Source organism: Ammospiza caudacuta, chromosome 3, assembly GCF_027887145.1.
Source record: "Ammospiza caudacuta isolate bAmmCau1 chromosome 3, bAmmCau1.pri, whole genome shotgun sequence".
In the NCBI taxonomy this organism is placed as follows: domain Eukaryota; kingdom Metazoa; phylum Chordata; class Aves; order Passeriformes; family Passerellidae; genus Ammospiza; species Ammospiza caudacuta.
In genome coordinates, this window is record NC_080595.1 from 30,288,104 (window position 1) to 30,312,867 (window position 24,764).

At 37.3% G+C, this 24,764-nt stretch overlaps 1 protein-coding gene across 2 annotated transcripts in view; it reads right to left on the bottom strand.

The window, feature by feature from the left end:
• Positions 1-6,440: 6,440 nt before the first annotated feature.
• The window catches only part of SRBD1 (S1 RNA binding domain 1), a 124,282-nt gene continuing 105,958 nt past the window's right edge, over positions 6,441-24,764 (bottom strand). For both annotated transcript variants that reach the window (XM_058802059.1, XM_058802060.1), the window contains exons 20-23: positions 22,229-22,405; positions 20,281-20,433; positions 9,689-9,873; positions 6,441-7,411 (exon numbers count right to left, since the gene is read on the bottom strand). In XM_058802059.1, the coding sequence (XP_058658042.1) occupies positions 7,122-7,411; positions 9,689-9,873; positions 20,281-20,433; positions 22,229-22,405 (805 nt within the window). In that variant the 3' untranslated portion in view covers positions 6,441-7,121. The remainder of the gene's footprint in view (positions 7,412-9,688; positions 9,874-20,280; positions 20,434-22,228; positions 22,406-24,764) is intronic.

A 24,764-nucleotide genomic window follows, 5' to 3' on the forward strand; every position in this document is an offset into this window, starting at 1 on the left:
CAAGGGAGCTAGAGAAAATACTATTTATCCTTAACCTTGACTTCTAGTTATGCTATGGATAGGCACTAAGCCATTGCCTTGCCTCAGATGAGGTCACATAACACTTCCCCTGCAGAATCTATGCCTTGTTTCATACAGAGGATGGGCACTTCTCTGATCCTTTATTAACTTTTTCCACATTTGAAAATCAAATCGTACAGTATCCCAAAGTTCACCTTGAATAGGCAGTCTGTGGAGCACTATGCCTTCCCACACAGTTGTGATCCAATAGCCACTAAATCAGTTAATACTGTAACTGTCACCCCTATTACATGTGAAGTGTTCTAATATTTCTCACAACAAACCCAGATACAAGTTACACTTAAAAGGACATAGAACACATGCTGAAATAATGAAATTGTACTTACATTTGAAAACAAAGCTCTGCAGCACTCTGGTTTCCCTCAATGTGAATAACTCACTGCAGATCAGCATTAGGGGGAAAAAAAAGACAAGAAAAAGAGACTGGCAAAGAAAAATTTCAATAAACCAGTGACATTCTGGTTCAAAAAAGACAAGAGAGAAGACTTGAGGAAGCCACTCCTCTCTCAACTGAAAAACTGCTTCAGGAGGTTTCAACTATGGGCAACCCATATGGTTGGTTTTGGAGATGACCTGAACCTCCACTTCCATAGGTGGGAATTTTCTTACTGTTGTTTCGCTGGTCTCTGAAAAGGGCCAGATTGTCACACAAGTGACACTGGTTCCCAAAAAACGCACTACTTGACCCAAGTGAGAAGCTTAATACTCTGAAACATTGGAAGAAACTGTGCCAAAGACTGCCAAGGACTTCCACATGCCAAGGCAGACATTTTCCTTTCCTGTCATTTTGAATGACACAAAAATCTTCTTATAAGTTTAATGAATGACAAAATTTGAAATTTATTTTATAAGCTTTGCCAATCCTCCTTCTTTTCCATGAAGAGAGACCATGTACCATCACACACAGAAAACTAAAACTCCATCAACAGCAAACATTGGACAATGTTTCTTTTCTTTCAGCTCTTACATTATGACTAATTTTGTGTCCCAGAAAACATAAGGCCTCATAAAACACACTGAAGATTAACATGTCCGGGCTACTTTGGACCAATTCTAAACTGGACAGTCCATAAGAGACAACATCTTGAGAACAGGCTTAAATTTAAAACTGAGTAACTATCTCACACATAGAGCACTCCAGGAAAGATTGTATTTCAGGCAAGCAAAGAGGTTAACAACCATATGCTTACATAAAAAGTTAATCATCAGTACAGATCTGAAACCACTGAGGCTGTGTGCTCTTGGAAAAAAATTCTAGCCAGTATGCAAATAGCAGGATTTTCTGCTATTTTCAGCTTTTAACTGGCTCTGCATCTACCCACCCCATGCACTAAATGTAGCCACAACAGTAATTTCAAGGGATTGAAGAAAGCTATGACAAAACAGTCTTTCAAGGACTCTTGCTGCTGGGTATAAATGATAAAAATTCTGTTGGTTGCCTCTGTTATATGTCAATGGACAACACATATGTCACACATGACAGCTGCACTCTCTCACCCAGAAGTGCTGATGAGCAAGGACTGATCTACTCCTAATAAACTAGCTAGAAACAGCAACACTGGCAAATGAGAAGCAAATCAATTAAGAGCACATACTTTGTGTTTCTCCCTCCTGAAGCCAGTTAGTTCCACACTACTCTTTAGTTACAATATGCACTGATACGAGACATGCAATTTCCATTAGCTATAACAAATTATAGCTTATTTTTTACCTTCATGTGAGGTACAGGAAGCAAGAGACAACCAGGCTCAGATTCCAGAACTACTACATTATCATTACATTGCTGCCATTTGCATTTCATCATCTTAACTTCATTCCCATAAGACCATTTACATCTTGCAGGATGTTCTTTCCCAAATCCCTCCATTTCCTGCCCCTCCCTCTTCTCATCACACAAAAAAGCAATCATGGTGCCATACAGCCTCTGGTATGTGGCAGTTTCCACTCTCTGCCAAGATATTCCACGCATTTAATTCTGAGGTGAAAGTACTTTCCTAAGATTTCACTTCTATTTGGTCTTTGTAAATGACCCTCAAGCATAACAGTTCCTCTCATGACATTATTTCCACATACCTCACTGTGAGTCAGATGCAAAAAATTCTCTGCTTGACCACAAATAAAGGCAGTCTTTCCTAGAAATATGACTGTCATTGAGATATGATAATGCAAAACTCCAGCTTAGCTGATTGTATACTGAAAACACTTTCTATTTAGTAACATGCAAGTGTAGCAGGATAAGTAGATCTGTAAGATAAGAAAAAAACAACACTCTGATTAACTTTTCTGAGGTACTGGTCTCCTGATTATTGCTTAAACACAATATCTGAAAAATTAAAAACCTAAACTCCACCAGATTTATTAAAGCTAAAGAAGTCAATCAGTTTACTAAATGCTCCCTTCTTTGTTTTTTCTTCTGGAGAACGAGAGGGAAACAAACCAAAAATTTCTAATAATAACAATTGGGCTGCTGTGTTGAACATGCCTTAGTGTATTTCAATTCTAGAAGTCAAATAAGGTAAAAGCTATCTAGTGAAACAAAGGGCAAGGTGATCAATTTCAAACATGTGTCAGCTCCTAGTCAGGGACAGAAAGCATGTGAGATGAGATTTGAGTGCTTTACCCCAAACTTTTGTTCAGATTTAAAATTCTCAGTGGGATGACTCACCTTGATCTGGACATGGCCACCAGGGCTCTCTCACTTTCAAAGCATGGAGAATCTCTTAGGATTCTTGATGCAGCTAGAACATGCTCACAGGAGACCTAACAGTTATAGAAACAGCATGAAGCCCAACAGACTTGAATAAAAGCAGCAGTCCCCATTGTGGAAGCTCACACAGAAGCAATACTCTTGCACATGTCCCTCCCAGACTGAAGAATTTTGTTATTCCCAGGTTACAGAACTTTGCTATTTCCGGCTTGCAGAATCTGTAGTAAAGCCTGTGGTGCAATACATACACTTATGATTCATCTCCAGGGGTCTACAAATTGTCATCACTTGCTGTTATGGGTGACTTATATCTGATAAAATACCCAACCATAATTCTAGATGGTCGGCTCCTAGAAATACCTGTCAATAAGCAGTGATCTCCAACAGCCTCCTGGCAGGAGGTACCTGCAGACAGCACAGAGTGACAACATCCACCAGAGGGACCATTTAGAGGCTCAAATGGAAACAGGCAATTGAAGTTCTCTATAAACTAGTCACTGAGGTTTGCTGTGAGAAACACAGACACATCATTTACTTGTGAAGCTTTATAGAGCATGGATTCAAAGGGATTTCTCAAAATGAAACACTTCTAAACAGTTACAGTTTCTACATGCCCATGAGGCAGGTGAGGGAACTTTGGGGCCAGTAAACAGAGGTGCTGTCAAACCTTTAGGTGGTCTCTAACAGGAAGGAATATGGAATTACTGACTGGCCCAGCTTTTACATCGCCCTGGAGACACACAAACTCCCTCACAGCCTTTTCTGAAACCTTGAACAAAAGGGAGACATAGAGTAACATGGACTGGCATTACCAGCTTGTTCCTTCCACTGTCTCACAGGATTGATAGTCTTGAAGCTGGATGTCCTTAAGCAGAGCTAAGTAGGTACATGAATTATCCTCAGGAAGTCTAGAAAAGCAAGGTGCTATTCAGGCTGAACTGGGAACTCACTCAGCACTCACTTCACAGAGGGTAAGGCTCCTTATAGAAAGCTCTGAAATTAGACAAATATGATTCATGTTTGGTTTCTAGCTTCCAGGCATAGAGTTTCTAAGGGTATTTGTTGTTAAATAAATACAGACACCAAGTTCAAGACACACTACCACAAAGCTGTTAGATTATTTGTTCTCCTGAATTATGCATTACTTTCCTGTGGTATGCAGTTTTTCTAACACAAGTACCCCACAAAGCCCAAATTCCAGCATGTCTATATGCCATATGGACCAGCTTCTCCAAATGTCTGCTCCTCATGGAAATTCTATTTGTTTTCCTATTGATTTTATTATGTTTAACAGCATACTAAATCATTCCTGAGGTTGACAAGTTTCTGGAAAATTGATATATGCTGTCTAAAACTGCCTGAGGCAGGAATAAAACCAAAACAAATGGCTTCTTTTAAACTCTTGTTTTGCATTACTACAGCCAGGCATACAAGTGCCATCTTGCTTAGTAGAAAAATTCTTCTCCTTTGTGTAATATCTGAAGCACAGGAAATCTTTAGAAGCTCTTCTTATGTGTCTGCATATCAGGGGAAGGTGATTGCAAAATACCAGACTATGTGAGTGAGGGTTGGTCTAAAAAGGCAGACTGTCATCCAAGATCAATGAGCTGGATTTTCTCTCTGGGGAGAGGTAGAAGTACACTACAAGGTGTGTAGATGCCTTGGAATCTACAGCTTCAGGCAAAAGCAGAAATTTTAGTGAGACTTAAAGACTTGTATTTAATTCTTCTGAGAAACTTTGAAGAAATTAACTAAAACCAGAGGAAGCAGGGGTTTGTTTGTTTGTTCGAAATTTTGAAGGCACCACCAGTAAGCAGTATTGAATTTGTTCCAAAGATTGGACACAATTTCAAATGGGAAAAAGCAACCATTCAAGAAAAAAAAAATCATGTCTTGGTTCAGAAACTAAAGGTGGAGATAAATTACAGAAAACCATTTTGATGCTTTGATGTCAGAAATCTGAACATCACAAGAATTCAAGATGAAAACTGAGAATTAGATTAAGAACAAATCATTTTTGAATCTCCAAAGATCTGACAAAATCTGAGAAGTTCACATTGTGCTTATTCATCCTTGTTAGACTCTCACTAGGCTGTTTTAACTGCTGTGTTCTGGCAAAGAAAAAAAGAAATTGCAATGGAAAAATGTTTTAGTGGGGAGTAGTTAAGGCACTGCACTAGCTGACAAATAATGGGATTACATTTGCAGAGCTGCAGTCATGTAAGATATATGACATGAAGTCATAAACTTCCCATTTTGGTGTGGTTAAAGTTTGAAGAGAGAGACATGATGTTCTCCTACAGTCCCTGTGATGACACAGGATAAGCTGCTGAGTTACTCTATAGAGAAAGCAAACTATTTATGAGCATGTACAATGAATTGTCGGTCTGCCTTCTGAGTAGGTAAAATGCCTCCTGTGAATTAACAGGAGAGAAACAGTCTCAAGATGTCTTGCATTTAGAGAACTTCATGATAATTCAAGAGTCATACACAAAAATGCAAAAGATGCTACAGTCCTCACAATACTCCAGATAAAAAAAAAAAAAAGAATTTCAGTAACAAAATAGCACAGAAAGAGAAAATTCTCTTTATATTATTCACTAAATTGTGCTTCAGGAAATCAAGTTTATCTCCTCCTTAGAGAAGGCCAAACAAATCCAGTTAAGTTGCTGAGTGCATAGATACTGCAGAGATCACATATAAAGTTTAACACAACTTCAATCATTCTACTGATCGACATACTGCTGTAAGTGAATGTATCACCTGCAGAAAAAAAAATAATTTCAACTTCTTAGCTTTCCATCTCTGTTTTTCAAGACAGTAACATGGTGTTACAGTTTCTAATTTCATAACACCAAAATATACCTTGTAGAAATATTACAAGAAAACTTCAAAAGGCCTGCAAAACATGTTTCCAACGTGTGCTGACTTTAACATAACAGAAAACGGTTGTTTTTTCTTCAGTGAACAAATCCATTGAAGCTAGTAAGAACTGTCTTCTTTTTTTCATTTGCTAAATGATTCTTCAATCTCCAAAATACACTGTCTACAGCTGGCTCATCATTTTGAAAACTAAAGCACAGAGCTGGGAGTTCAAACCATGCTAGACTTTTCCTAACTCATGCATAGACCCTGTGCAAGCAGCTACTTGGACATTTGTAGTTAGAAACCTTATAACTGAAGATCTTTGACACTTGGTATAGTGTATTTGGACTCATCTGTTGCAGACCAGAGCTTCTGCCCACTTATAGGCAAACTGGATGACTGCAAAGGAATAAATGCCCAACACACCAAAACTCCCTGTAATATACATTTGTAAACTCCCTGTACATATATATATATATATATATATATATACATACATATATATATATGTATATATATATACATAATCTGCAGTTGCTAGAAACTAATCTTCCAGTATACCTGTCCTTTGCAAACTTGGCTCAAGAGTTAAATCCTTTGAAACACCACCAAAATACCACAAAACCAAGAAGTCTCTAGTTAGAAGAAACAAACCTCCTGTGCTAGGCACTCCTAGCAGGAAACAATAAGCATTCAAAGTGTTGGTGATTAAGCACGTGTTGGAATGAAAGACAACTAGGACTGTTAAACTACTTGCAGAACAAGTACACTGAGAAAAGATGGACAGAACTGTTTTTATTTTGCAGAAGTATAGAACAACACAAATGTCTTTTGACACCTTTGAGCAAAGTTCCTCAAACTGCAACGTACATCCAACTACGTTAAATTATAATTGAACAAACAAAAATAATACAGGTAAACAGACGTCAAATAAATTAAAGATAACTATTTCTAAACCATCAATAGTTTTAGCAGGTACCTTTTCCTCAGTCGACTTTTGATGCAACATCATTACCACTTAACTTCAAAATATCCTTTTTTTCTGCCACTAGGAGCCCTCCTTTAGACTGTCAACCAGAAAACAGGCAAACTGAATGGTTGTTTTTTGGGAGGAGAGCTACAGATGTTTCTGTTCGTGCAATACTAACTGAAGATTAAGACAGCAAATCTTGCACAGACAACAGATAAGAGATCTGTCTGAGAGCCCACTGAAGCTTCATTTGCTCTGCAGACAAAATAGCAAGAGTGGTTGGAGGTAATCCAGAAAAGTGTTCCAAGAATTATTAACAGAAAGGATACAAGAAATGTGGTAAAACTGTTAAACTAAACTAAAAAAAAAAAAAAAAAAAAAAAGGCAAGGTGCTGAAGGTTTCAAAATGTGTTCAACATTCAATAAATGCCTGACTCTCCATAACCTTGCTGACATTACTTATCCTTTAAAGTCAAGGCTCAGTTACTGAAACCCCTCTCATAAAACACGCATAAGATCCAATGTTATCCTCAGGCGAGGAATATCAACATTAAGCACTTTAACTTCCACTCTTTCTCCAGGACCTAGGCCCAGGCTTCTTCTCTTCTTCACTTTAGAGAGTTTTGCTTCTGTTATGCTTCGCACTGGAATCAAACCTGCTTTTCCCACACCAATATCAACAAAAACTCCAAATGGCGTTGCATTTTCAACTTTTCCAGTCAAAACAGCACCAACACTTAAGTCTTCCATGCAGACTATGCTTCTCTTGAAGTCAGGTTTATCAAAATCTGTTACAGGAAACAAGAAACACAAATAAGAATCTGGAGAAAAAGGGTTTCTAAGAGTTCTAAGAGTTGTTTCCAGATGATTTCTAATTAATAAGCCATCTCAAGGTAGATCTTAGGTCCCAAATACTGCTTTCTGTACATTTTAAAATAAAGACCCACCTGTGATAATTTGTGTCTTATATTTTGTGAATCACTTGAAAAGACTTAGATTATTGAGTAAGTATACTGAATTTTGTGTAATTTGTGTAAACTAACATAAGGGGATCAGAAGCATGTTGTCTAGTAGGCAGTGACTGAAAGATTCTTTAAATTTTCTCAGATCTAGGGAGAAAACACTTGAGGTGACTCAAACTAAATCAACTATACATGAAATTCTATTCCTATAGAAATTGCTACAAATTCACAGGAAGATGAATACTCAGTTTCATCACATACTAAAAGAAAAGCCAGCAAGGCATTGTTCTTAGGCTTGCTGCTCATCTGCACCATGACATCACATGAGCTTCATCACAGTGCTGCTTTGCACCAACAACTTGAAAGTCACACAGGCATGATCAGAAGCAGGGATTATACTGGGATATTAATGTTCAAATTCTGTATTTAAGAGCACAGATAGATTTTTTTAAACTCTTTTATTTCCCTACCATTTTCTGCTCCTGCAGAAAACCCTTCTGAGTCATCTCAATAACTCCTCTTTCAATCTTTTTCTACCATAGTTAGACCTTTCCAAGATATAATAAGGATTGAGATTTTCCACAAGGAACATCACCAAACCAGAATTGCAATAATTTTTCTCTGCTTGCTTTTGAGAAATAAAATTCAGCCTGAACAAGTTTATAGCTAAAATGCACTGGAATTTAATCAGTCTCTGGATCTGTATTGGCTTTGCATGGCAATGTTTCAGTAGGTGTGTGTGTGTGTGGGCTACTGTGAGCGGTGGCTTTGCCTGTATCCAATAGATCCACTCCTGTCCAAGGTCAAGCCCATTAACAACGGTGGTAAGTGCCTCTGGGATACAATATTGTAAAAATTAAAAAAATTCCCCATGCAACAGCAATTGCAGCCCAGGAGGGAGAAGCGAGCATATGTGACAGAAACAGCTCTGCAGACCAGGGAAGGAGGAGGAAGAGCTCCAGATGCCAGACCTGAGATTCCCCTACAGCTCATGGAGGGCCCTACACCAGAACAGATGGATGCCTGAAAGCCCACACTAGAGCAGGTGTTCTGTCAGGACTTGTGACCTCATTAAGGTACAATGAAAGCCTGTTTCTAAAAGACTTCATTCCATGGAAGGGACCTATGCTGGAGCAACTCATGAAGAACTGCAAGGGACCCATGGGAAGAACTCATGATGGAGAAATCCATACAGCTACATAAGTCTACTAGGCTGTTCACCAACCACACTCTGTCTAAAGTAATATTGAATGTCCTAGATCAGCAGAATATGAATATTTCCATTGAAGATTCTCTCTTTTGCTTTTATGTCTTCCTATGTTATTAGTCTATCCTACTGTAATTTCGATGTGAGATCACCAGAAGAAATTGAGACATTGAAAATACACATTTTCAAGATCACTAGTGAGGAATATTTAAAAAATAAGCATGGAATCCATTCATGAACTATAAAAAGGGGACAGAAATGTTAGTTTGGCTGGTTTTTAAACATAGGTTTATTATTTATTATTCTTCATCTTTGCTGTCTACCTTTATCTCCCGCTGTTGTAAGAGAAACCAGCTGTAATTTTCATTACACAACAGCATCCCCAGAATGTTTAACTTCATCTTTCTTTTCCTCTACCTCAAACTGTTCAGTACCACTGCAGGTTTTAACCAGGGTAGGTCATGAGCCACGTGCTTCAGTTACACTGGTCTCCCAGAAACCAGGGCAACAGAAGTGCAGAACTACACACTACTGCTCCACAGAACATTATTGCTACTGTTTCACCTTCGTCTCAGCATTTCCTTCTGTGATGGAGAGCCAACACAGATTCAATCAGTAGAAAATCAACATATTGAAATTATTTCATTTGTTAACAGCCATAAAACTCCTCTTCCTGTGGCTGAAAATGCCATGATTTAAGACAGGATTCACACTTACCTACAAAACTGAAAAGAAACATCTGACTATGATATAGCCTTTACCTTGACTGAGAAACGAAATGGAGTTACATGTCCGTGAAAATCTGCTACTGATTTTAGAAGAAGAAAATGCGCTGTTTTAAAGCTGATATATAGAACAACCAAACTGAGATTACAACCTTCAAAACCGAGGTTTACCTGTTCGGATGTCATAGCCTTCAGGCTGGGTGAGTCCATCAATGATCAGCTGCAGTGTGTGCACAGTGGTATTGAGCCTTTTGGCTGTGCCTTCCAGTCCTTCCTTTTGAATTACTACATTTACTTTTTGCTGCATATCTGATTTTCCTATGTCATTTGCATTTCCTCCAATGAGAGATAAAAACCTAGGAAGTTCAAACAAAGACAGAAACATTTGTAACATCCTCTAGTGGGAACTGAACCTTTGCTCTATTATTTTTATATTGATGCATGAACAAAACTTCTGATAAACTATATGAACAGTTTCTCAAGTGCATGTCCTCTCAACTCATCACTGATCTGACACAAGTGGAAACTTAGAGTCTATCTGTATATATGTATCTTCTGGAACAGATTGCAAAACTAGATGCAAATAATAAAATGCAATTAAAATCTCTTCTCAGACCAATTTCTTTATCTCACAATAAAACTGAATTTCCTTATTACTGAAAGATGTCTTTTACCATGAAAGTTCCTAGAAATCAGTGAGAGTTCTATAACAGTGTTGTTGTAATTGTCACTCGTGTTCAAATTAGAATGAATGGCCATTTAGCAAAGCAACAACGAATACTCAAAATACTAATTTAGGAATCTTTAACCCAACTTAAAAAAAACTTTACATGAAACACTTCTCTTGTCTGTGAACTTCATGATTAAGAATAATTAATTTTTCCTGACATGTGATCTCGGCCACAATCTGCATCTCATCATGAATGAGCCTTATCTACTCTGCTTTATCATGCCCCTTATTGTTGGCAGGAAGAACAATATTCTTTTCTTCTCCACAACAGCAGGCAGGTAGAATTATTGTTCCTGTCCTCCAGAGCCTGATGAAACATTCCTTCCAAATTGCTAAAAGAGATTCCTTTTTCCTGCTTCACAAGTGTAAACTACAAGTCTCAAAAGAAGAGCTGACCAGCAGGTTCATGCCCTGAACTTGTTGGAAGACATTCCAGCTCTATAAGAAATCAAAAGCCCCTGGTACTCAACCTCCTTTCCCCTGCCAAAATACATGCAGGGGATGCATTTTTATCAAAAATCTGAGGCTAGTATTTCTTTTGTCATGAGACCCAGAGTATGTTTTCTTTTGTTGTTTTTCCTCTTTTTAACCCAAGGAACCAACTGAGATTATTTCAGGTGGTGAGCAATAAGAAGTTATATGCATTGAAACACAAAACTGAATTTATTTTTGACAAAATATAAATGGAAGAGACATAATTAAAGGAATATCTGACTTTCTGTCAATCACAAAATTCGTCTTTGAGCATAAGGGCAAAGCTTCACGTAAAAACGTCCATGAATTTTGCTAAAGGAGGACATCTGTTACAACTTCCACTTTACTGAATTCAAGTACAAGCATAGTGACTTAAGTGTACTGGTAGCTCAAACAAAGAGATTTGGACTTGGTAGTGATAAATACAATTTTCACTAATTCTTTTAGTGCATACACATCTTTCATGTGGCAATGCATGATGAAAATTAATGATGACACTGTGGATGTTGGTGTTCTCCATATTTACAGAATTTTGCTTTGACAGCATATGACTTTTGACATCACTTTTTAAAGTAGTTTAAGGTGGTTTGGAAGCAAAGTATACAGCAAAACAAATGTTCTGTAATATCAAGTGCAATTTTTTTCCCTGTAAACTAACAAACCTCACCACTACTATTTGAATATTTTGTCTAATAACAGATTATGAAAAATATCAGATGTTCTGTGAAACGAAATCACCCTCTTTTGCAGAGGAGCCCCAAAAGTGGTTGCGATGATAATGTTGAAAATAGGCCCAGATGAAGTGTTCCTCCCCAGACTGCTGGGGGCTGCTGGCTGCTAACACTGGACAATGCCCCACCAGAGCACTAGTGACAGGCGGCAGCTGTCCCAGCTTTGACTGACGTGCCAGATGTAACATGACAAACCCAACCAGACTCATGACTCAACCTTCTAAATAATGTATGCTTTACCACCCACCCCTATAAACAAGTTTGCTGACATTCACGTACTTGGCTTTATTTCACTTCAAATGGAAACTCAGCTTGAGTATGTCCAAGTAGTATTTTCTCACCATTAGGATTTCACAAAAGGACATTGACTTCGTAAATTGATCATGGGGTGGGTTTCACCACTGAGAAGTGCAACCACACAAAACAGCCACCAGTGCATATTAAAAAAAGCCCTGTTACATACAAAGATGTCACACGTGTGGATAATGCAATCAGAATGAACGGTGTTATATGCACAGGGCTGGAAATAAAACCAAACAGAACACAGTCCAAGTGCCTGAGCCCTCAAGCACAATTCACTAAAGGTGTTTTGCCCTCTGCTCCTTCCTCACCTCCCTCTCAAAGCATTTATCTGAAATTAAAAAGGATTCCTTGTCCCAAAGCATTTATCTGAAATTAAAAAGAATTCCTTGTCTAGGCAAGAGTGGTAGGTTTGGGTCCTATTTTATCAATTACAATTGCGTAAATAACTTATTATTGTGGTTACTGCTCACAGGAAAATTTTGGCTCCACCTGAAGATGATGTTTATACATGTGCCCAAGTCTAAGTACATGAGAAGTCCCACCAACTTCTAAAGAATTTTAATGCTGTAAAAATCAGGCATTTTTTTAAGAATATTTCAGAATTATGGTTGTATATCACAGGAAAAACAGAGCACTGTAACAAACCCCAGCATGCACATGTGCAGAGAAGAAATATTCTCAATAAGAAACAGTACTATTTGCATTTTGGAAATTCTCACCATTTTAGAACAGGCTTTGATAAAATCCATGTAATAAAGTATTTCCAAATTAAAGTAACTTCTTAGTGATTGTAGATGCAGTCAGTTTTAGAAATACTGTTCAATCTAATTACATATTTAATGTATCATTTTTGCTCAAATGAATATAGCCTGAGGGCACTTAGACTAAAAAAAAAAAAAAAAGCAATAAAAAACAGCACAACTCTCTGACTGAACAGTGGTGCATTATACTGATAATTTCTATTATAAAATGTCATTGCTAAGAAAAAAAATAATTTTCTCCTTATTAAAACAGCAACAAAACAACTTCCTCCATGAGATATTTCTAAATCAGGAAAAAAAAAAAGACAGATGCAGTTGGTAGCAACACTCAGATACAGCTATGGGGGGAAAAAAGAGGTTTCACTTAATTTAAATATTTTGACCTTAATGTTAAACGATCTCACTACAATTCTTGAAATATCTCACTCACACAATTTGTAAACAACAGCTCCAGCTGCAGAACATAAGAACATGAATGATCTGTGCAGAAATGAAAGTCCTTAAAGTATTTGCCTGGCTACATATGTGAAATAAATAATACATTGCAGTAGCTCAAGTGCTATGTTTGTCTACTAGAAAGACAAAACCTAAAGACAAGTTAACAGAAATGGGGAAGATGAGATTTTTTTTCTGAAGTGAGGTCATTCTTCTAAGACATATTATCCTTGCTTCTTCAAATGCTGAGCATGTGAATGAATGGTGAACTTACTGCTCAAGGTACATCAACTCAGATCAAGAGTTTCCAGAGTCTTAGGAAGAACATGGTGAAATTTACCAATTTAGAATTTTGAGTTTTACGGTTTTGAGATTTAGAGAATACTCAGAAACCTTTGCAATCACCTTCATTCTGAAAGCAATCTCTTTGCAGTCTTACAGGACCTGCATAGAATGGTCATGGATAAATGACTCATGTTTTATTTAATACATAATTTCATCCATCTTATTCGGATAAAGAAAGAAAGAAAAGTAGTATAAATGTAACAAATAAGCACATCATGTTCACTTAACATACACATCTGCACAAAATTAAAGATCAACCTTTGCAATGCTTAAAAGATAATGTACATTTCACTGGAATGCAAAAAATAGTCAGAAAAGAGTAAAAATTTTACCAAGGGAAGCCTACAGTAAATTTTAAAGAAGTTACTCTAACCACCCCCTGAAAAGCTTCTTATAATGTGCAGGAGTTCTAAAGCTTTGCAAGGGCTTTAGTCACAGTCATTTCTGTTTTATGTAACCGTTTCCAGCAACATGACTTAAGAGCTGGGAGTACTGGATTCATTACATTAAAGCAACATGATACGCCATTACATCTTGTCACAGTACACACATGAATTAATGGCAAAGCAGCATAATCACTCTGAAAACAAAACAACTCTGCATTAGCATGCACTTTGTTAGGTAAAACGTACATTTATGACAGTAACAAACTTAAATTATGCAGACATTTATGTTTTAGTAATGTTTGGAAGCGCAAAAGCAGTACTTGTATAACGCAGATGTTGACTGCTCTTGTTCCCACCAGTAATACGGATCCTCAGTTTTTGATTACTGATGAAGACTAGGTATCAGACAGTATTAGTGCATTACTTTCTGTAATTCATTGCTGGACACAGAGCTAAAGATTCAAATATGTCCAAAACTACTTATGTGGTTCAGCCAGACAAAGCTGTCGAACCAGTATGTTTTTCTTCAAATGCATGAATTATTAACAATGTAGATTATTTGATTGCATGCAGAAAGCACTCAGTCTATGATATTTTCAACTTAGAAATTTTAAGAAACAATGAGTTTCTAAATGAGAAAAGAAATTCAGACACAGTTCCACTGCAGCATAGCCACTTTACCCCCATACCATTAGTCACGCTGCTGTTGGCTGCTCTCATGACTACTGATATATCACGTAACTGGAGTGCAACCCGAGATACAAAACAGTGAAACATGATTAGTTATCCACAAAGAACTAGTATACTACACTTAAAGGAGAAAATTCCATTAAAAAGGTCTTGTGGGGGTTTTGCCCAACATTTTTCTCTAAATGCAACTAGTGGGAAGTTATGTAAGTCCCAAAAATTCCAACAAATTAAAAATACCATTTGATTTATGGGTCTAGTACTTACAGTGTAAATGGAGCATATTTCTCCATTATTTCCAAGTTCTCCTAATCATTCTTGTTAACTGTATTTTACAACACATTAACATTTTAAAATGTCTTTATTGGATGGCAATTGGCAGAGAAAGCTTTTTCTGGTCTTCTGTTTACTGACAAGATAGCTTACAAAAACATGGCCTCTAAAAATCCAGCTAAGTTAGTAGTAAAACCTGTGAATGAATTGGCCTTTTAAAGTGATTAATATGAACAGTTATTTATAATACTTAATGGCCACAATTCTGCGAGTGTTCTCTGTAATTAGGGCTGTACATTGGCTATTGGAAATGGTCATAAAGTTTCATTAATTGACTGAGTTTAACTCTTTAAAGTTTCTTCTAAAAAGCCCCCAAATGTAAGGCTTCTTAAAGTATTAGTCTGCACATTAAATAACGTGAATACCCACACATGTGTGTACATGCAAGTACAGTCTCATTCAAGTGGACACAAGATATTTCTGATGTCTTTGTAAGCAAAGGCCTCCTACCACAGTAACAATTCCTATCCTCCATAAAAATAGTCACATGTAGACTGCATTATTAAATAGAACACAATAACTAGTTTTCATTGCTCAAATACCATACTAAGTAATAATTCCCTCCCTGATTTCTACTCCCCTTAAGCATTGCCTCAGTTGTTCCAGAACAACTAGTGGATCTGGACAGAGGCAAGCCAGCCTGCCAGCAAGCTGGAAATGCTATCAAAGGACAAAATTCCAGTTGCATAAAGGGCAGAAGAGGAAAATCTCTTTCTTTTAGTGGCCCCATCAACAGTTTTCTTCTGCATTTTCTTATGTGCCAGTACTTGCCTTCAAAGCCAGCAAATGCAGCTTACCAGCAAAGCAAATGAGATACTATGGGTCTGCTGTTACATCCACCATGCAGACTACAAGGAAACACCAGGGATATCTGAAATATGACCGATTGGCCTATCATGGAATATAAACTCTTATCAACACAAACATCTTGCTGAAATCAGCACCAAATGGAAGTGTTTTGTTCAGCCAAGAAAAAGCCCATGAATGAGTGCTTGCTGAATTCCCTTGGGACTTTGAATTCCTGCTGCAGGTATCAAGCACCATTATCAATACAGAGAGAATGGCAAGACATGAATCTTCACTCCAAGTGATGCTGCCCAGTATGTCAAAAACTTATCTTAAGGCACAACCAATCACAGTAAGCAGGACTGGCCTCTACCAGGCAAGGTCCTAAACCGGAGGAATTAGCCAAGGAAGATCCTTACCTCTGTTATTCAAAGCCACAGCTTTAGATCTTTTACATTGGCAGAAATTTTTATTTCTGGGTCAGGCTAAAATACAACCTGTCAGCCAGATGCTGCAATCTGTGAGCAGCAAATACATATTCTGAGTGCCAACCTTTTGCAAAAAGCATTTTAATGAGATTTAAATAAAAAAGTCAGCAAATGTTAAAATTCAGCCACATGAAACCAACTGCACCCAGCAGACTGATAGAACAAAGAAAAAACACTGCATTTTCTTTCCAACATTTTCGTTTATAAGCATAACCTGGTTCTAACTTCTGGGGACTTCCTAAATGTTTCCTTGGTTTTCCTACCAATTCTTTAACAACACATACCAAGAAATTTGATATGCTCTACATATTGTATTAATTGTATGTAGAAGATTCTGCCACTATAAACTGGTTTTCACATATAGACGTTTCAAAAACTTAAAACATGGTTCTGCTTTGCAGGAAAATGGGCTGTTTATAAAGTTTTGAGGTTTTTATTTAGCTTTTTGGAAATTCCAAATCATAATATTTAGAGGTGTTCATAAGCTTGGTCACTGCACACAACAAAGCCAAGCTTTGACAGTGTGGAAACCATGAACAAAAATGCTTTGGTCTTCTGCAGAGCGTGTTAAATCACTAGTAGGATATTTTCCAATTATTTTACAGAAATTGTACAGATTTTAAGTTAAGATGCTTAAATGTCATAAATCAATTATACCAGCACCATTTGTGCCACTGTAGTAAAGATTACATCAGTGTTTCCATTATAAAAACCCTATTTTTCTAAATCAGCCCTAAAAACTGGCTCCGGCCTGAAGTTTGGCAACTGAAGTCACCACTTGGGAGTAATTCTTTTAACCATATTTTTCTTTAATGGATTGGCTTTTCAAGCTACAAAATAGTCCTGAAAAAGAAAATTAGTGGTTTCAAATTTTGGTAAATTTCTATCCCTCAAAAACATTGTTTTAAAACCTGATAATTTTGCATGTCATAAATCTGCAATGTAGACTGCTGCCTTTGGGTAATTTGGCTATAAGCAGTGGATAAAAATCACCATCTTATTTAATTTAAAAATAAATGCAATTTTCCATGAAAACTTTTAATCCAATAAAACTTTCAGAAACTACTTTCTATAGCAAGATGTGGTAGGCATTGCATGAGGAAGCCTTTATGATTAACTTATGTAGCAGCTATTCCATACATTTTAATTTTCATGGTAAGAGGTATATAATACCGGATTTTTGATCAAATCTGGTCATATTCAAGACAATTCTGCCCTTTGGCAAGACAGATCCACCTGTGAACTTGACACACTCCCTAACAGGTCAGTGTAAGCACAGAAAAAGAATAAATACTCTGATAGCACTAGAACCACAGAACTCTTTAGGATGTATTATTTTAAAAACTTTATTATGAAATATCAATTCTAACCTACATCAAACAGTTATTTTTTCTCAGGCATTTTAAGTTATAAGAATCATCAATTAGGTTTGAAACTAGTTTAATTCTAGCATTCTAGAAAGACTTTCAGATATTGGCCAATTTCCATAAGACACCTCCAACCAACACCACGAACACGATTTGATCTTCAGGCTCTCAAAAGCTTTCTCATGAACATAGGCTCAGCAAAAAAGGAATTACAAGCCCAGTCCCATCCACTGCCTGTCAGCAAAACTTGCCAACAGCCCTGATAAGCTTTGGACTGAATCCTTCAGGCAGTCTGAATTCCTAGTAAATTTTTTCCTAATTCATACTCAGGGAAGAAAAAAGGTTTGGAAAGTTGTTTTCATAAGTTCTGAGAAACTTAGCAGCTCATATGCTTTTTTTGAAAAGTCATTTTAAATATATAATCATTACTAAATTATAGCATTAGTTGCTTGAGGGGAGGATGTCTGATTTATATTTAGGCCTTATGTCACCAGTGTCAATTTTTATTACTACACATCTTGGCTTTTGTCAGTTTGCTGCAGAGCTGTATTTTCTTTTCTCAAAACAGCTATTTGCCATGAAAAAACATTAAAGATATTTGCCCTCTTCCCCACACCATTTTGTGATATCAAGTTGCTGCACAGTCATACAATCTATATCATGAAAGTTATCACCTACATATTTAACATGCTTTCAAGGAAACAAGAGAAAAATACAAATACTGCTGTCCATAAAGTACATTCACAGAAAGCACCTGGAGACTTTTTTACCCCCATCATGTGTAGAGGTACAATAAATGTAAAAAGTAAGACTACAGAGAAAGCCAAAAGGATGAAGAAAAGATTGATACAATTAATACAGAGAGAGATGCTATGCTTATTAGTTTTGGTGTTTCATTAGCAGATACTGTAATTGTTGTTTTATATTTGCTTTGTAATCAACTTATATTCTTTTGCATTAAAAAACCCACAACAAAATATTGTTTGGTGCAATATCAATGACATGCATTTGGATGTCATAGATGGATGTAAACCTAAACACTTAATCTGAAAATTCTGTCTAGGATGACAAAGTGTTTGGTGAGAAACAGAGAATAGAAAATGGCACTGCAGGAAATCTGCTGTAAAATACTTGCATTATAAAGACAGATAATGAGATAGATTAACACTGGTCTTCAGCCATGTAACACTCCTGCACTGGCTTAGAACCAATCTAAGTCTGAGTCTGAAGCTGTGCACATTTTAAGGCTCAGCAAGGCACCTTCTAAGCAGTGCTGGCTGTGCAATAGGTGCCAGCCCTCTCACTGAAACATGCACAAGCCTAGGACTCAAACCACTGTCTTGGCTGACATGTAAAAATCATGCTCATTTATTTTTTCATTTTGTTTTTTGTTAAATAGTGCTAGTGATGGGTTCCCAGTCAAATTTCAAACCACAATTATATGATATGTGCTACCTATCAAAATGATACAATTTCAGCTTTATGTGAATTCTACCCTATAATCCCACTCACCACTTCATATATAAAAGTCACCTGTGCTGCTTTGGAAACAAAGTCACAATTCTTTATTTTCTGACCAGCCCTTGTAAAAATATTCTATGTAGGGAAATTACTGTAGTATTCCACCATTAACTGCTTGTACTTCTCTGATCTCTAAAGCAATCTGTCCACATCAGGCTTTAAGCAAGGCTGGTAGGTAGCATTGTGACACTTTACTAACAATGTTATTAGTGTACCAGGGCTGGAAAAATAAAGACAAAAATTGAGTACTTGAAATTTAAACTGAATGAAATTCAATATTGAAAATCAAAATTATTTTTGAATAATCAATTCATTTTTGTTTTTCACATTGACTAACTTAGATTGAATAATTTTCAGTTAGGGTGATCAAGCTGTACACCCTAAAATCCACCTACCATACAAGAGATCTTTAAGATGAGGATCTTGAATGATGCTTTTTTCCCACAGCTACACAGGGAAGGGACTTTGCAAGAAATGTTGATGTGTAAGGAAAAAAGGGGAATGGTCATGGAAAAGGAGAGACCAAAGTTATCTACACACTGCACAACTGCAATAGACTCTACCAGGAAATTGAACAGTGGGTCCTAGAATCAAGCACAAAGAAGGATCAACTTTGGCAGGGAGAGGACGGAAACAAAAGTTCACTGCATGCCTAGCAGAAGGAAAACATGGAGACCTATGGATAGGAGGAGAGAACAGAGTACACCCTGAAGGGAAAGTGTCCTAAAAATGCAATATCCTGTACAAATTTTTAGGTAAGAAAGTCAAGCTTTGTGAAGTCAGAAATTCTGCATCTCTCTTTGAGGTTTAAAGATGGTTTTGGTTATAAAACAGGAAGCACAAGTTTGTTTGTCCAGGCATAATATTCTCAACAGAGATCATAAGAACCTTAAAGCAACTGGCTACTAGCGAAATTAGCTTCAGTACTTTTTAAGAAAAGAACCTGTTCAGTAAAATTCAGTTGAAAAATAAATATGTACCCATTTATGGTTGGAGATGTTTTCTGAAAAGCAGAGTCCAATTTCAGCCAGGGCTGCTGATAGAAAAGATCACAGCTTACAGCAATATTTCAGAGGCACACATGGATTCCTAATTATTTGTTTTCTGACATACACAAAAACCATTCTCTTCTTTTAGCCACTTAGTAAAACAATCATACTATTCGTGTATTTGGGAACTTTTATATACATCTTAATTAGATCTTGCAATATCAACATTTAATTTTAAAGGCCCAAAGTAATGACACATGCTCACATATATCTGAAGCATACCTTCTTCTTGAAGACAGGGGTGAAAGCTTCAGAGCAATATAAATATTCCTGTCTCAAAAGACTGAGCAGGCCGTTGTCAGAAAAATCAGTATTTCATTTTAAAAATTGATGGTGTCAATGGTTCAAAAGCTTTCCCATCACTTACCTCATTGCAATGTTGTAAGACTCTGGATGAATGCAAGTTTGGTCCAAAGGATTGGGCTGCTGTGAGGCACATGATGTTAGTTTACTCTTCTTTTTACCCAGTGCACCTGCTTTAGTCAAAAGTGCACGACTTCCAAGTTCATTTTTCTTATTACTGCCAGAAATCAAAAATGGACATGTCACTTTCAATGAAGATGATCCTGGTCCAGTGTCCACACACAAAACCAATGTATTTTTTTCCCTGAAGTCCTCAAACAAAAAAATTTATCAGAACATCAAATTACTCCTACTGTAAACGCTCCTTTCACACCTCTTTCTTTTTTTTCCTAAATCACAAGTGGCTCCTGCTTTTGGAGGACAAAAGAGAATGCATTGAAGGACCTGAAACTAGCAGTGGCATTTTGGGCTCCACTCATCACCTGCTGGCAGAAAGGCAAACATATTTTCCTCTTTCCATGTCAATTTTTAAAATAACCACTATTTGTTAAATTTCACATAAAAGGCACAAAATTTGTTTCATACAGCAATCTAAAGTCAAATTGATTAGAAAGGATAAAAATGAAACATCAAAGTTATTTTCAAAAGCTTCTGGTTATGTCACCTGGACTCACAAGAAGTGTTGTGGAGGCAGTGCTGTTAGAGCTTTACTTTGGCCTTAAAATCTATTTCTCAGGTTATACACTGTTCCCAAGTTATACAGAATCTGACTAACATCAGAATTGTGTTCCAGGAAGGTTAAAAAACTCCCAAAACAATGTTCATATTTCACCAATGAATATTTGGAGGGGGGAAAAAGCCATCAACCTTTTTTCATTGGTTGTATTGCAAACTAGAGAACCTAGAACAGATCTGTACAAGGTGAGACCCTTCAATCATAGAGAGCTTTGGAAGCAATTTCTTTGGTCTTCTGGTGCTTACAGTGAGAACCATTTGGCCTGCAGCCTATGCCTCCCTGCCAGATGGGCAACCAATCTGTACACCTTCCACCTGGGCAGAAAGCCAGTCCCCATGTGCCCACGTCCTGCCTGGAAGTTACGCGTGTGCTGTTTGGCCAGCAGCAACTGGGAATACAGCATTGCTTCTGAGCACTGCCCCTGGCTAAAACATAGTGTCTGCTTCCCAGGAAAGTATTTTTTTTTGAGAAAAGCCAATGGCAATAAGTGTGGGGATGCCATGCCCTTTCTTAATTCTTTATTTTGGAAAGAGAAATGACAAAAGGCAGGAGAAGAGACATTGTGCTAGAAAGGGCATTTCCAGTTGTAGAAAGGTCAAGAGGAGCACTATGAATGGCTGAAAGAGTAGAACACTTGGTACAGAATCAGGGAATGAGATGACAGAGGAGGATGATGCACTGTTGACAAATTGGACTTGGGGAAAGGCCTCACAGGAGCCTTTCCAAAGGTTCTGTATTTCAGACAGAAGAGAGTCACATCACACTTGCTAGGCACAGGAGTATAATATAGACACAGTTTAATCTAGGCAGATACTCAACTTCCTCTCTCCAGCTAATGAAATTGAAACTCCAAATATCTGCACTAGTTTACTACCATTAAGTTCTGCAGAATAATCTTTACCATATTCAATTAGTTAATTTACAGATCTCTGTATTATGTCTGAAAAACAAGACTAAAGTTTTAATATCTCAGATCACAACACTGCTGCACGACAAACTTTTTTTACCAATTCAGAGGCACAATTTTTACTTTAACTTACATATTTATCAAAAACTGACTTAGAGGACTAGGCTAACAAGCCATGACAATTTAGGGGAAAAAACTATCTTCAACCATGGACTTTACCAAGTCAATTTGTTGTCTTTCAGAGCACAGAGCACCCAGTGGTCCAGGATTCCTTGAGTCTCAAGCATGAATACAAAGCACAAAAGGGAGAAGGAAGTCGTCTTATTCTATTTTAGACAATTTATTCAGAACAGTTAAAATCTCTATTACCTGCAAAAAGTCTTTATATATTCTTGATTGAATCTGATGAAGCCAGCACATTGTTGGAAGGTTTTGGGACCCAAACCTTTAACTTCTTTGAGCTGTTCTCGGTTTATAAATGGTCCGTTCTTCTCTCGCCATTCAATTATATTTTTAGCCCTGTTAGTATTCAGTCCTGCAATGTGTCTAAGAGAAAATTTACAAAAAACCTTTATCACCATTGAACAGTCATTATTGCAAGTGCTACCCATTACAAGGATACACATTCCTACAGAAAATCTGGTTTATAAAACTTTAAAACTGCTAGGAAATTAGCAAATAGACTCCCAGACCAAAGGCATTGTCTGAAAAGGGTCTTAGTTCTGTGGAAAGAACCCACTCAAGTCAAGTAAACTCAGTGCAGCAATCCAGTTTGGTACATGCCTAACTAGTAAGCCAGGGCCATGTAATTTATGATCTGTTGGCTATTTCCGTAACGCCAGTTCAATTTGTCATGTCTTATGGCCTGCCCCCAGCTGCCCTCTTCAGGAAACAGTGTGGGAGGAGGGTTCAGAATAGATAAATTGTTCCTGTAAGAACAGCCCCCTCTCAGCCCTTCCAATGGTACTGAAACACCTTGCCTTGCACATGAAGGGCTCAGGTCTGCTACCCAGAAGGAGAGTGGCTGGGAGCAGCTTGCCTTCCTCAAGCAGTTGAAGTGATCCACAAAGCTTTTTTTTTTTTCTCTGAGCTCTTCCTGAAATAAAAAGCAGCTGGGAACAGGCTGCATGACTTGTTCTGAGGGCAACTTGGACCTGGCCAAGAGCTTACCTGTGAACTGCAACAGTGGTTAGTCAGGCTCCTTCAGGAAGCTGTGGGTTTGCAGCACATTTTCTGTATGCACATGTGAGTATAACTTTCTGTGTGTGGAGTATGTTAATTGTAAAAAGAGAGAGAAGAGCTCTCGTGGGGAGTTACTCACGGGATTAGTGAAGGAAATGTCACCCACTAGGCTTTATCTATCTATCTGATGCCTTTGCTTTAAGTCAGCAGCAGCAGTGACCTGTTTGTGGAATGGCATGAACTGATTCCAGAAAAACACTACCAGCAAAACCAGCAAGAGTCACAAAATGTCAGGGGGAAAAAAGAAAAAATATTTCCATTATTCTCATGCTCAAGCAAAAGTTAAAAAAATAGTTCAAAGTTGATGAAAGCTCAGAATGAAATTAGAGGGACACACCTTTAACCACAGACAGAGTATTAATCATTAGGAATGGAATTTTCTTCAAAAATTTCTTAGAAACATTGAGAAATCCAGCTTGTTTATACTGACAAAGGAACATTACACAGTATTGACAGAATGGACAGAATTTTCCACTGATGATCTCAAGTCTTTCAAGCACAATACTCAGCAGATTAATGCAAATACTGCAGCACTGTCATCCCCTCTCTGTGTACTATGTGTCAAGAAGTGTATTTGATGCATCAGAAACCACAAACAGCTCTGCTCCAGCTGCAATCTAGCTAGGGTGACAATCTGATAAACTGGATGTCTGAAGGAAACTTCAGACTGCATCTGCACAGAACAGCAGACTTGAACAATTGTAAGCCAGGCTAATTAGACCACACAAAATACTTACACAATGTGGTTACCACCTGCAGCCCTGTCTGGACAGGGTTACCCCACAGTCAGTTTTGTGTGGGCACAGTAGCATCTCAGGCTGATGCTTCCTGCTGAAGTGGACAGTACAACTGTTCCTTCAGACTCAGCTCATTCTATGATTCTATTCTGTTGATTCTATGAATGAAAGCTTCATTTGTCATTTAGGTACCTTGGTACCTTCCACTTGCTTTCTTCCTAAAAGCTGATCTAAATCCAAAAGCATGTAAGACAGAAGAAATCAGGCACTGGGCAGGGGGCTGGACATGCAGAGAAAGAACATGGAAGTGGAAAAACCAAAAAGAATAGAAAGAGAGTCTCTTACAAAATACGGAAATATGTTTTTGAGAAAGATTCTAAGGGGTTAAAAAACTAAAATATCAAGAATGCATTTTTCCTAACTTTCACACCCAATATAATTTTCATTACTGATTATGGACAGTAATATTGGGGAAGAAGAATATGGACAGAACATTATGAACATTCTTTTCCTTCCCCTACTGCTATGGAGGATGAAAGCAGCACTTTTACTCTTCTGAGAGTCTAAACAATACTGAATTCTACACACTCAAGAGAGAATGGGCTTTTAGTTTCTAACCCTGAAAAATAAAGTCCAGAACATTCTTCAAGTAAACATGGCATAACTACTTAATAAAAAACAAACAGTAAAAAGGGATACATTTTTCAAGTTTCCCCTTAAACCTTTACTTGTCTCCTATCCTTGCCCAAGTTTTACAACCTGTTCCACTTAGAAGTACCTATAAAAATACCTTCTAAGAGACAAAGTACATTTGAAAATACCTCTCTCCATGTAAAAATACGTATTACTTATATCACATTTTTCTAAAATTGCAGTGTTGGCTAAAAATTTTTAAATATCTGTTTTTCTCTGAAGCATAGTTTTAC